We start from the raw sequence: 14,255 nt of genomic DNA on the forward strand, positions 1-14,255 counted from the left end.
CAACAGGAATTCCAACTGCTGGGTACTCCCAGGCACCTGAAACTTCCAGCTTCCCAGCTTTTCCCATTCTAAGGGTTAGCCCAGGGACACATCATCATCATTTAGTCCTTCCTGTGGCAAATGATTATGGATCAGGAAGAATTGGGGGGGGGGGGCTGCCCCTGAGATGGCCCACATCAAGGCACCAGCCAGCATTCTAAGGACCAGAGGTTGACCTGTGGCACTCTCCCTAAACCCCTACTTGGTAAGAGAAAAGCTCCACCGAGCCCTTCTGGACACAAAGGGTTTTTACATAGCAGCCTAGAGTTCTGTCTGACCAAGCTGAATATGATGGTGAAATCCTTTGGCATGCTAGAAAAGAGAGGAACCATCTACAAAGGAGCTGTTAGGAGGGCATCTCTCAGAGCAAGAAATCAAGCTGGGCTCAGCGCCCCAGCCTGCCAAGCAGCCCTGGAGCAACTGCACAGCTGACGGTAGGTGCTGCAGGGTTCTCTAATTACTCAACCCATTTCCACCTGGAGAGGCTCCAGCGCTGGGCTCAGGCAGACATCCCACAGCCTCTGCATCCTGACCCACTGTGGCTTAACGAGCTGGCCACAGACAGGCAAACACCCCAGGCTGTCTTGGTTCAAGGAGATCTCAGGAGCACTGGTGCACACACAAGTCTTCTAGCCCAAGATTACTCTGCTCCATTTAGCACAGTAGGTCTCAAAGCGAGGTCCAGGGATCCTGGCAGTCTCAGAGAAGCTTGTAGTGGGTCAGTGAGACCAAAACTATTTTCCTAGTCACACTAAGACCTTAATGACCTTTCTCTCTCTCTCTCCCAACCACTTCCAGCCAGACGCTAAATTTGTAAAAATGTAAAAACAATGCCACACTTCTCCCTAATTTTTTTTTTTGTTCTGGAAAAACAGTGATCATTAATAAAAGTATGTTCTGTTATTTATAATAATATTTAAGGAGCTACTTGATGTTATTTTTAAATGAAGTAATAAATATGTAAACCTCTCTTCACCTTTGATCCAGTATGGTAAGTACCTTTAGATTTAGCCCACATAAACAAAGCCCATTGAGATCCTCAGTAATTTTCCAGAAACCAAAAAGTTTGAAAACTGCTGTTTTAATGATAAATGAACTATGTTTGCCAGGGAAAACTTAAGCCCTATCTTGATAAGATATAAAGATCCCTTATTTTAAAATTTTTGTTTTAAAACAAGTAAGTAAAAAGTAAAGTCACCCCTGGTGTCCAATTCCACTCTCCCTGGGTGTCTCTGGAAGTTAGGTGGGAGGTTTACAAGACAGGCGCACTGTGTACAGAAATGGGCAGTACAGCGTGCGGCAGTATGGGCTCCACAGCCCCACAGACCGTCTGGGTTGCTTGACTGTGGACTGGGAGAGCAGACAGGGGCTGCACCTGCTGCATAATTAATTGGCCTTTGGTTCCAGCAGCACCACTTGGGTGACTGGAAGTTGTTCAAGATCTCACCTCCTCATCCAGTGATGGAGAGGATAATGACAGCCCCCACTTCCGGGGTTGCTGCAGAGAGCTCAGCCCAGGGCCTGGCACACAGTGAATGTCAAGTAAGTGTTGCTCGCCTCATCATCACCCGCAGCACCGTCACCATTATCCACTCATTCCTACAACCACATCCCCACCTCTGCACATTCCGAGCTCCTGAGTCCTATATGATGAGCCACTCTGCCCCTGGTCGTGGCTTGCTTCCTAAGGGGAAGATGGGATGATTCACAATATAGAAACATTCAGAGGGAGGGGGTTCAGATTCAGTCTCGCCGAGTCAGTGGCTGCCCTTTGCTGGATCCCTCACGTCACTGACTCAGACACAAGCACCTCTGAGAGCCCCTTATTCACAGTTACTCCAGGTCACAGAAGAAGCACGTGCCCAAGAGGCTGCCAGAAGGCTCCCACCGCCTATTCAGTCCAGACAATAGTGAATCTCCCCACTCTGTGCCCAGAAGTCTCAGGGCCAGCTCCGCTCACATCTTACTGTGTATCTTTGTGTGCCAATAATTGTATATTCTGGACAGAAATGTTCTTGAGATGACACATGCTCCAAACACCTCTAGACTCTGTGTGCCCCCGCCTCCGCCCCTCCATTTTCCCTAATGGTACAAAGGCTGAAAGAAGGTGATTATCAAGTTTAGCCATGTGGCATTTCCACATGATGCTTAGCGCTGTGGGTGCGGAGAAGTGTAGAGTAATGAGAATCTGCCCCCTCATAAACCCTAATTTTTATTATTATTTTTTTAGAGACAGGGTCTCACTGTGTAGTCCAGGCTGGACATGAACTCCTGGACACAAGTGATCCACCTCAGCCTCCTGAGCAGCTGAGACTACAGGCACATGCCACCACACTGGCTCACAAATCCTACTCCAAAGATCTCTGTCTGTTCTGGGGGGCAGACAGAACAGAATTATAAATTATAATTTTTATAATTATAATTTATAATTTATAATTATAAATCTGGGAATTATAAATTTTGTCATCCCTGATAAAAACTTGTAGGGTAAGAGAAAGAAGGACATATTTATTGAGAGTTTTCTGGGTTAGATGACAGGCACATGCTGGTGTACTTGCACAAAAATATCTCATTTAGTCCTCACCACAGCCCTGGGAAGATGGAGTCATTATCTCCATTTATGGATGGGAAACTGAGGCCTCCAGTGGCCGAAGTCATAGAACTAACAAAACCACAATCCAAGCCCAGGTCTGCCTAACTTGCAAACATTTATCCTGACAGCTACTGGGGAAGGAAAAAAAAATCCCAAGACTCCAGCATGTTTGGTACTTTTTCACATTGATGGTTCTTTTAAATTCTTGTTTTTCTTGGATGCAAAATTTTCTGCATAATTAATTGCCTTTGGAAATTATGAGCAATTTCCCATTCACTGAGTTGGAAATGCCCTGTAGAAATGTAAATGCTGGCGTGACTGCAGGATACCTCACTTGGGGTAATGCATGCAGTGGGTGTGGGGGAGTCTGGAGTCTCCCTGGGTGGAGCAGGACTCTAGGTGTGAGACCCAGGCCCACACTGGCCTGGGAGGTGAGAAGGCTGGGGAAGAGATGACTTCCAGAGGACCTTCCTACCAGCATCGCAGAGGGTCCTGGCAGGTTCCCAGGGTCAGGTTCCTGGGGTGAGATGAGCCCACCCATCGGAGGAGGTGGTCTGGTGTCGCACTGCCCAGTCCAGCCCTGCCCTCCATGGAGCCCTCCTTAAATCACTGAATGCTAATTAAACACAGGACATGCTCCGCTCCTTAAATACAGCCAGCCTGTAACCAAGGGGGCAGATCTCCCCACACAAAGATGAGACTGCTCTGGGTCACAGGCTATTGATGTCTCCCTTCTCCCCATTCTTTTGCACCCCATTTGTTGCTCCGTGGATGAAACGCCTTTGAAAAAAGAGCTGTAGGAAATGAAAACATCTCCTTCTCTGAGAATTAGGGAAAAAAAAAAGATCATGACATGTATCTGGCTGGGTTAGGTCAGGCCTAGGCTTGGGTGGCCTGCAGCTGGTGTACTATGCCTGTGAACTTCATGGGAGCTAGCAGAAGACGGCTGGTGGGCAGAGCAGAAGGGGGCTCTTTGAAGAGAGACAAGCTGCGCGGAGCAGTAGAGGGGATCAGCCGAGGTCTCCCTCAGCCACCAGCTGTTGAACAAGGTGGTCTGAAGTCTAGAGCCCCTTTGAGTCCCCCTGCCCACCTCCTCTTCTTCACATCTGGGAAAGATCCAGAGGTCTTACATCCACCACACCTTCCACCAGCACTGTACTTTTCTTTTTGCTTTTCTGTTTTGAGATGGAGTTTTGCTCTTATTGCCCAGGCTGCAGTGCAGTGGCACAGTCTCGGCTCACTGCAACCTGTGCCTCCAGGTTCCAGCGATTCTCCTGCCTCAGCCTCCAGAGTAGTTGGAATTACAAGCACAGCACTGTACTCTCAAGATGCAATCTGCAAAATGGAGGGCTTCCTGATGATTAGCATGATGGCCACAAGCCAGGGAGAAGGCAGGAAGGTGAAACACCTGAATGACCCCAAACTGGTGACATAACCATGGATTATTTAGAGCCGGTTGTCGCTCTGTGACAGCAAAGAATTCATCTGCTCTTTGAGATACAACCAGGTCCCTGACATCCACTGCCTTCGGGTAGGTGAGGGTCGAGGACACCATCCACCAGTGACTGCTCAGCAGGGAGTTAAAGTATCCAGCCAGGTGAGTGTGCATGCCTGGGAGGGGCGCACCACTCACACCCCCACACCTAGGCCCCTAACTGTCCAGCAGAGTGTGCTCAATAAATGTGCCTAAACTAAATAATTGAGCTAATAATATTAATAGTAAAGCCAGAGTGGCCTGGAAGGGTATTTTTTTCCTATTTGTAGAAATGACTCTCTTGAAATCAGTAAGCTGTCACAGAGAAACCACTCTATAATAAGCAATGAGTGTTCAAAAGGAAATTAGATAAAGAACTTAATGAGCTTGTATTACCTGAGTAGCGTTTATTTTTAAATGATGCTAAGAGCCTCTGATGGACATGATGTTCTACCTCTCTTTAAAAACTGTCTTTAACACTGACGCCGTCTTAGTTAGTGAGCCATAAAGAATGTCTGGATTCAGAGCCTGGCCAGAATTATCATTCTGGCTGTCTGGAACTAAAGGTAGTAAGGCTGAACAGTGTGAGAACATTGTATTCCTGTCATGAAAGACAGTCATCTGGAAACAGTGACAGAAACCAGGTTTCAGAGTTAGGAAGACTGAGCTGATTCCTAAGTCCTCTGTGTGGGAGCAGGGTGACCCTTAGGCTGGTCATTCCACTGATCATCCCTTCACAGGGTGGCTGGGCTGGTGAGAGATCATGTTTGTGAGGTGTGTACCTCAGTGCTAATCATCATCAGCACCCAGTGAATGCATTGTTGTTGTTTTGATTTTTTTATCTCCTGTGCCTTCCTCAAACCCACAGCCCTTGGCCTTTGTCTTGTGACTCTCTTCCATGCAAGTCATTGGCCAGTCCAGCTGAGATGGTGGCTTCTCCAGGAAACCTTGCTAACAGCACACTAAGCTGGCTGTTCTCACCTCCCATAGCACTTTGTCCCTTCCTGCCAGAGACTGCCACACCATGCTGTAGTGACTGTTTATGTGTTGCCTTCCTCTCTGCACTCTAGGTGAGAAATCAGGTTTTTATTCCTGGCACAGTAAGTGTGGACCAGATGGATGGATGGATGGATGGATGGATGGATGGATGGATGGATGGGTGGATGGGTGGATGGATGGATGGGTGGGTGGGTGGATAAATGGGTGAATGGATGGATGAATGAATGGATAGATGATGGGATGGGGGATGGAAGGAGGGATAGATTGACGGAGAGAGGAAAGAAGAGATGAACAGGTGGATGATGGATGGACAGGTGGATGAATGGATAACTGAATGGATAAATGGAAGGAGAGAGAAATGGGTGGAGCAACAGATGCAGGGATATACTTCCTATGTACTAAATTGTGTCCCTCTGACTTTCCTCTGCTCTCTGAGTGAGTGACACCAATGACCATCTCCCTTTTCTTCTTAAGATTCTGTTTCCTTTTGGCTTTGCAGGGCCCTTTACTTGGTTCTCCAACTATTCTCTTCAGACACCTCCATCATACACCTGGTGCTCCCAAGGTTCAGCCTTTGGCCCATTTCTCTTCTCACCCACTTCCTCTGGAGAACAAATCTTACCAAGCATCTTTAATAACAACCTCTATGTGGGTGACTGTAATCCTACCCCTGTATCCCAGCCCCTTCTCTGAGATCTAGCCATGTTTTAAGTTTATTCATTCAGTAAATATTTAGTCAGTACCCTCCATGGTATCCAATGGGTCTCCCAAATTCCTGTCCTGTTCTCATAGGCCACTGTGAGAACACTTCTCACGGGTCAACTGCAAAAGCTTCCTAACTTGACCCCAACCACTATCTCTGCCACTCCAACCCTCTCTCCATGCTGCTCCCACCTGGGACCTCTCTGATGCTCTCTCCCGCAAACGTTTGATGGATAAAATCCAATACCCCTCTGACACAGGAGGCCCCAATATCTTGCCTTTATATCACACTGAGTTTTCTCCCTCTGCCTCCATGATGGTCCCCAAGGACCCTACTTCCCACCCAAACACTGTATTCCCTCCAAGCTGAGCTTCCCTCCTTCTGCTTCACTTCCCTGCTCGTTGGCCACCAAAGCCTGATCTGAACATGGCTCCTGAAACCCTCCACTGTGACACTCCTTCCCCAAAGAAATATGGCCTCTTGGTTTGGGCCTCCTGCGCAGATTCCATTCCATTCCTTTTCCATCCACATTCACACTCAAAGACAATAAAAGATGGTCTGATGCCAAGAGTCCATCTGTCCACACAGATCCAAGGATCAACACATTATGCAAATGCAAAGAAAGGGACTCCCTGCTTCCTTCTGTCTCTGAGCAAAGAGTGGCAAGGGTGACTTTGGGAGGACTTGGGCAGGTGAAGGAAGACGTGGCAAGGAAAACGAGGCAGAGACCCTGAGCTTGGGCAGATGCAGGGAGGGGACTGGCTGGTGAGAAGGAGAATGGGGAGTAACACTACACAGGGACAGGCTCCAGCAGGGCCAGACAAATGGCTTCACATCCACCTCTGCCAACAGAGATACGGAATGAGATACAAGGTGAGATGGGGCAGGTCACAGTTGGCTCCTGCCTGGTCCACGGCTCAGGTTACCTCTGAGAGCCCAAGTTGATGGAGCTCTGCCACTGCTGAGTGGAGCTTAAGGGCCACACATCAGGAGGCAGCACAGGCAGAGGGGGAAGGCTGGAAGAGCCAGCAGAAAGGTACTCCTCCCCACAGGATGGAGTCAAAAAGGATCAGGGCGGGCAGCAGCAGATGTCAGAGAACCTGCTTGCTCTTCTCTCAGGGTCTTGATGAATCTGCTGGAGGCACATAGGAGTCCAGGTCCTCTGGAGCAGACAGGGTGGCAGGCAGCTTGCACCATTGGGACATATTAAAAACGAGCCATTCAGCACTCTGAATGCATTGCTAAAGACACCCATGTAATCATTTGAAATGAAAACTGCTCAAATGAACTGGAAAATGTTTTACTTGTATTTTCTCATATTCCCGAACCTTTCTTTCCATGGTTCAAAAGTTTGCATTGTCTAATTGCTGATTTCCATTTGTGAATGAATCAGCGTAAAATAAAATTAAGTGCCAAATTAATCTACCCATCTAGTTTTAGGCATTAATTATCCTCTGAGCCATTTTCTCCTGCACTTGCTACATGTCAAGGCGAGCCCGGATATGGTGATGTGGAATCCAGGTTTTGACTCAGGAATTTAAGCCCAAACAGTAGAGGATGTCCTTGATCTCTAAGATCTACAGTTTACTGTGTGAAGGGGGTCTCATTCCAGGCAAATGAAACACATTTCTCACCTCTTAAAGGTACACTAACACTGTCAGACCAAATAAATTACTGGAACAGAAATTTGCTGCCTGGTTTTATGACACATCTCCCCAGTTGCCCTGGTTGACAAACTAACAACATTACATTTCCTCTAAGTGTCATGGGGTCACCCCCAATGTGGCAAATGCTATGCTAGTGAGGGCAGAATTTTAGAAACTGCGTGTACTGTTCTCCTGGAGCTGTGCCAAGGGAGGCCTTCTTGATTCTGCTAAAAATCCCTCAGGCCTCCAGGGTACCATTATAGGGTCCTCGATACCTGGGAAATAGAACCATATATGGTGATTTCGTCAAAGCCACCACTCTTGGAAACTACGGGGACAGAGAGTTGGACACTAGGAAGAACAACTGTATCATATCTCCAGGAGGGTCAAGAGAACCTTGGGGACTGAGGGCATAGAGCCCCTGACCCATTTCCTTTTGAGTTTTAGCACTATCAGAATCTTTCTAAAAGCAGTGAGATACTCTTGACCCAGCACTGTTGGTAAATAGGAATGCAAATGTAGCATTCAATTTCCAGCTACTCAAAGGCTGAGGCAGGAGGATCACTCCAGTCCAGGAGCCCAGCAGCAGCCTGGGCAACATTAGCAAGACCCTGTCCCTAAAATTAAATAAATAGTTGAATTAGCCAGGCATGGTGGTACGCACCTGTAGTCCCAGGTACATTGGAGGCTGAGATGAGGGGATCACTGGGACCCAGGAGTTAGTGGTTACAGACAGCCTTGACCGCAACAGCTTTGGTAACTGAGCGAGACTTTGATTATTGAGTCCTAGATCCCTGGGATCTATTTTAATAATTTGACTATTAAAAATAATAATCAAACAAAAGAAAAAAGAGAACCATTCAATTCTACCTAGTAACACACTGCCAGAAAACGTACAGCCTGGGCTACTGGTGTTCAAGGTGGAGAGCTGGCACTGACTGGAACCCCTTAGGATGTAGCTCCCCAGAGCAAAATGTCATGTTTTGGAAACAATAGCTGCATACATGAGTATAAACTAGGTGTTGTTACTCAGGCACCCAAGGATGCAGCTGCTCTGCTGCACGTGCAGAATGCCCCAGAAGGGCAAGGCCACCAAACCACCAAGCACACCCTGAGTTTTTTCTCAACAGCGACCTCATGTGGCAGCAGCTAAAGCCACAGGCAAGTGGGCTGCTTACCCAGCTCGGGTTCCCTCTTTGCTTGGCACTGGAAGCAGATGGGGTTTTGGAGTCTACCTCTGTGGTTCTCAGATGAAAACATTAGGGAGAATGCCCAAGGAGAAGGTGCTGGACCGCCTGGTAATGAAGAATTGCTAAGGTACTTGAGCGATTAATTACAACAGTGAAGAGACAGGAGTGTATTTGTGGCATCCTGAGCCAGTGCTCAGACAGGAGGGAAGGTATAAGTTTAAATTATACAGATTTGCATCAGGAATAAAAGGTTATGTTTCTGTTCAACCCAAACCAGTCCTGACATCCTTTCAGGCACTGAGAAGAGCAACCAGAGGAAAACTGGCAGGGAAGACACTGCTTCGGGGGAAGAATGTAAGGCTTTGAAATTCCATCACATCCTTGTAATACCTCTGCATTTGCTTTTCTGTAGACAAGCTTGGAGGCCCAAACAGTCAGACTCTGACTCTCCCCAACCACCTCAAGGGGAAAGGAATCTGTCAGCTTCCCTAAAAGGGAAAAGGGAAAAGGAAAACAAAGTCAAACAGAAAAGCTAATGTTACTTCTCATCTGTTTGAAGGCATAAGGCGGAAGAGAGACAGGTTCTGTGCAGAGGCACTGTTGGACCCTGGGGAAGGAAACCTGTAGGCCCTCAGTTGGAAAATATTAAATTCAGGGAGCTTTTAATGAGCTTGAACAGCTCTTTGATTGTTGCTGATGTTAAGATGGAAACGGAGCATATGAAAGTGTGAACTTTCCAAGAATATGGTTTTTAGGAAGCACGTCTCCCTCTTGCCATCCCTTTCCTTTGGGGCTATTCAAATAAGACCTCAAGTCATCACATCAGAGGTGGGGTTAGGGTTATAGTAACTGTAATGTGAGACCCAAAGAACCCCCAGCTCCAGCTAGTACCAGCTGCTACTGTGGGTAGAAGAGCAACGGCCTCACAGAGATGGATTGAGAAGGGATGGGATAAAAGGCATAAAATTAAAGACAAGAGCAGTAAAATCTGATGAAAGCAAACACTGCTGGCCAAGCTAGCAGCTCAAGTTACATTTACCACCTCCGACATGGAGGGGGTAATCATGAGTAATAAATCCAGGCTCTGGAAAGAAATTATGGACTAAATCGCTTGACAATGGGTAACACCAGGGAAGTCACAGATTCACCTTCCCAAGGCTCAAGACAGTGTATAAAACTCATCAATCGCACTGAGACAAATTTCACTAGAGCCCCAGGATAGTCTAGATTTGGATTCCTAAATAGCCTCTGAGCTCTTCCCAGAGCCACAAATGTGGCGGCAGCACAAACGCACCACTAGTCCCACTTCCAGTCCAGGGATTCTTCATCCCACTGCGTGGTGGCTGCTATCCTCTCCAGGAAGATCAGGCAAAGTCAATACATAGGCAAGGGCTGTTTCCTGTTGTACATTTCTGTGCCGTCAGCTGAGTCCACTCCCTGATATCAGAGATATTGCAAACAGTTCCTGGAACCTATTCCTTCCTCAGTCTGAGGCCCTAGACAGCACCTAAACCATCCTGCTACCTACAGGTTCCTCCCATCACCTCCCCGAGAGCCCTGTAAGTTCTCAACTCCCAACTATTCTCACTACAGCTTAGCAGGAAAGCAATCTGATCTAATGAATTCTCACGAACAAGCCAGAGATCACAAATTATCTGCTCAATATGGACTTTCAGTGTTTATAGGGGAGGGTCCAGGCCTTCTCTGGCCACCTGGGAGAACAGGAAGGAAAGTCTCCATCACCACCACCTCTCCCACCTCCCAGCCATCATTCAATAGATGGAAGACTCATCCACAGCTCCATTTCTTCTCCATACAGCTTCCCATCATGAGGCAGAACCAAAAGCCCAGGTCTCCTGGCTTGGATCCATCAGGGGACAGGATCACATCTTATAGAGACAGGAAGGAGCTGTCTGGCATTAAGCCAAGTAAGACCCTAGAAATCCAGTCCTGCTCATGGAAGGGGGATCCCTTCTGCTTAGAGACTAAAGGGGCCCAGGAATTAGGGTTTCACATCAGAGGTCTTCAGAATCTCTGCTCCATCCCATCCCTGCACCCTAAGCACAGCTCCCTGCAGCTTCCAGGCTGCATTCATTTCATTCATCTCCAGCCTAACTGACTGGCTTCCCCATGCTCCTGGCTTGCTAAGGCTCCGTCTCTTTCTCAGGACCCTTCTAGCACACCCATCCCTGCTCCTAGCCCACAGCTAAGAGGGCCTCAATGAACCAGGGGCTTGGAAGTGAGGAAGAGCCCTTGTGTTGCATTGCTGGAACACCTGCTTCTTCCCAACATGCAAACCCAGTTCATAAGACACTTGGGCATCCGAGTCCTTTCTCATACAGCAGGTCACTTGCTTCCAACTCTTTTTTTTAGAAAGGAGGAGAAGCATTACTCCCAGAAAATCTTCAGCATGAGAGGGTTATAGGAGGACTTTTACTTTTCTTTGGTGATTATTACAGCTGGTTTAAGGAAAGAGCGGGTTCCCATTCTACCAGAATAAAACTGAAATTGACCAGAAATTCAGAATCTTCAACATCTCAGACATTTTTTTTTTTTCTGTTCTTGGCTGTTTAGAAATGGGGAGCCAGTAAGGAATCAAGCACATGGTCATTCCTCCACCTGCTTGTCCATTGGCTTAGTATATATTGAGGGCTTCTACCTGGGGCAAAGTACAGTTGTTTTTCAATATGATACCCCAAATCTACTTGCTTCGATTGGCAACTGAATTCAACCCTAAATTCTGGAAGGACACACATGAAATGGTTAACAGTGACTATCTGAAGCTTGGGAATGAATCGGAGCAGAGTAAAGGGTAGCTTTCTCCTTTCACTCTACCTACATCTATATCGCTGTTTGTGGTTTGTGTTTGTTGGTTTGTTTGTTTTGAGACAGGGTCTCGCTCTTTCACCCAGGCTATAGTGCAGTGGCGCGATCACTGCTTGCTGCAACCTTCACTTCTCAGGTTCAAGCAATTCTCCTGCCTCAGCCTCCTGAGTAGCTAGGACTAAAGGCATGAGCTACTATTATGCCTGGTTAATTTTTGTATTTTTAGTAGAGATGGGGTTTTACCATGTTGGCCAGGCTGGTCTCGAACTCCTGATCTCAAGCAATCTTTCTGCCTTGGACTCCCAAAGGGTTGGGACTACAGGTGTGAGCCACCACACCCGGTCTGTGAGATTACAGGCATGAGCCACTGTACCCGGCCTATGGTTTTCCTTTCTTTCTTTTTTCTTTTCTCTTTTGTTTTCTTTTCTTTTCTTTTTTTTTTTTTTTTTTTTTTTTTTGAGCTTGAGTTTCACTTTTGTCGCCCAGACTGGAGTGCAGTGGCACGATCTCACCTCACTGCAACTTCCACCTCCCAGGTTCCAGGGATTCTCCTGTCTCAGCCTCCCAAGTAGCTGGTATTATAGGCGCCCACCACCATGCCCAGCTAATTTTTTTGTATTTTGACTAGAGACAGGGCTTCGTCATGTTGGCCAGGCTGGTCTCAAACTCCTGACCTCAGGTGATCCACCTGCCTCGGCATCCCAAAGTGCTGGGATTACAGGCATGAGCCACCATGCCCGGCCATTTTTTTGTTTTTTAAACACAGAAAATGTATTCATGGACTCCTTCAGATATAAAAGTAAATTCAGAAATGGCCAAAAAGCAAAAGGAAGTGAATGTTTTCAACAACATGGTCCAGGCTCAGTAGGTTTCTGATGTAGGCTGAGATTTGGGAGGTGAGCGGAGTGGGAGGGTGCCCTTTTTAGAGCCACAGAACCATCCAGAACAGACCCATGCATTCAAAGTTCTCCCCAAAGCTGGACACTGCACAAACCCTCTCACTGGTCTCTTCCAGGTTTCTGCCCCTGAAGGCCAAGAGCTTTCAAAGCACCAGCAAGCTTCCCTTGACTTAATCCCTGGCAGCCCCTCAGGACTTGAGGAGCAGGCATGTGCCTTCACATTACCTCAACCCAGGTGACCCTCTCACCTGAGAGGTGTCCAGGAAATGCAGAGGTGTTTTACCTCATTGCAGCATCCCTCAAAGCATTTCCGAGTTAAAGATAGGAACGTTCTCCAGCATAGAGGCCTGAACAGCTTCTGAAGAACCCCGTGTCAGACACAGAGGTCAGATTTTTGCCAATCCATTCAAATGGACTGGGATCCCCTCCCTCCTCTGCCTTGGTAGAAGCACAGAAAAGGGAGCTTGGCAGCCGAAGCAGCCACCAAGACATTCCCTGTCATCTCATAATTACTGCCTGCCAGGACCCGCTTACCTGCAGATGTAATTTGTCTTGCAGGAGTCCTGCAAATTCAAACAGTTGGGTTTCTCCCTCTCTTCATAGGAGCACACAGGCACGATGGTCTGTCGTCTCCGCTCTGTGCAGGCGATGTCCCGGCAGGAGCAGAAGAGCATTCCATAGCTGTGCTTGGCCGGGACCTTGTCAAAGAACTGCCGGAGGGCCTTGTGGCACTTGCGACGGTTGCAGACATCGTTGGACACGCTGGTGGTACATGGGGTGATGTATGCCGATCTGTACTTCTTGCAAATGTCATCGAGGTTGCAGGCCTTGGCTGCATCCAGGCAGTTGTTCCCTTTGGGAAAGTGCTCCACTACAAATGTAGAGAAAGACAGGCATGGTCTCAGTGCTCGGCTCTGGGGCTGTTCTCTCCTACTCTGTTTTAATTGAGATCTTGCCATTTACCTGGCATTGCCAGCGGCTCTAGAACTTAATGAGTTTTGAAGCTAATAACTTAATGACTTCATGACAAAGAGGAAGTGCTAGGAGTACAAATGCCAGGAGTCTACAGCAGCACAAAAGCCCTTAATATTCCTATAGACATAGAATTGGGAGGCGCTAAGTGAGGCCGAAAGAGCTCAGGCACCTGCCTGACTACATGCAAACAAGGCAACAGGAGAATAAGCTTCCGGCCCCTGGTTAGCAAACTGAAATTAGAATAAAAGAGAAAAACAACAAATTATATACTTGTTCATGACGTAGTACATAAAATGATATGCTGAATGCAAGTATAATTGCCATACAATCCTCCAAGAGTATAATTATGTAATAAATGCATACAGTACATGCTAATTACTATATGATTACAGAGTAATTACATGGTTATTTGAGCCCAGAAGACAAAATATTATGCCAGATTCTGTAAATAGGAAGAAGCAACCACAACAAAGCTATATTTAAGTTTTAGTTTGCAGGACGTTGGAAGAAAACCAGAATGAATCACATAAAAATCTGCAAACCTCAATTATCACTTAACTCGGCATAGACAACACGTGGGCTCTATGAGTACTGAGGTTCTAGATTAGAAAAATTCAGCTTGTATTTTGGATAGAATTTCAATGTGTTCCAGGAAGCTCACAGAGCAAATGCTGCCTTCTGCCCAAGCCCTGTGCACTCACACTGCCAGAGAAGCCTGTGCTGTCTACAGCAAGAGCATGGTGGAGGTGGGACCCACTTGGTGCTGGGCAGGCAGACTAAGGCCAAGCCCAACTGCAAAGTTAAAGGATGATTGGAAACAGGAAGTCAGCCCTGTTCCGATTAGAGGGGTGTTTCTGCAGAGAGAAGGAAGTGATGGAAAAACCTTCCAGAAACAATGTACAAGGTGACTA

At 47.2% G+C, this 14,255-nt stretch overlaps 1 protein-coding gene across 2 annotated transcripts in view; it reads right to left on the bottom strand.

Annotated features, from left to right (window-relative positions):
* Positions 1 to 14,255, bottom strand: part of GFRA1 (GDNF family receptor alpha 1) — a 229,174-nt gene that overhangs the window by 64,241 nt on the left and 150,678 nt on the right. For both annotated transcript variants that reach the window (XM_032281753.1, XM_032281754.1), the window contains one exon: positions 12,904 to 13,240. In XM_032281753.1, coding sequence (XP_032137644.1) covers positions 12,904 to 13,240 — 337 coding nt within the window. The remainder of the gene's footprint in view (positions 1 to 12,903; positions 13,241 to 14,255) is intronic.

The sequence above is a fragment of the Sapajus apella genome, unplaced genomic scaffold, assembly GCF_009761245.1.
Source record: "Sapajus apella isolate SASKATOON/1434 unplaced genomic scaffold, GSC_monkey_1.0 scaffold13, whole genome shotgun sequence".
Taxonomy (NCBI): domain Eukaryota; kingdom Metazoa; phylum Chordata; class Mammalia; order Primates; family Cebidae; genus Sapajus; species Sapajus apella.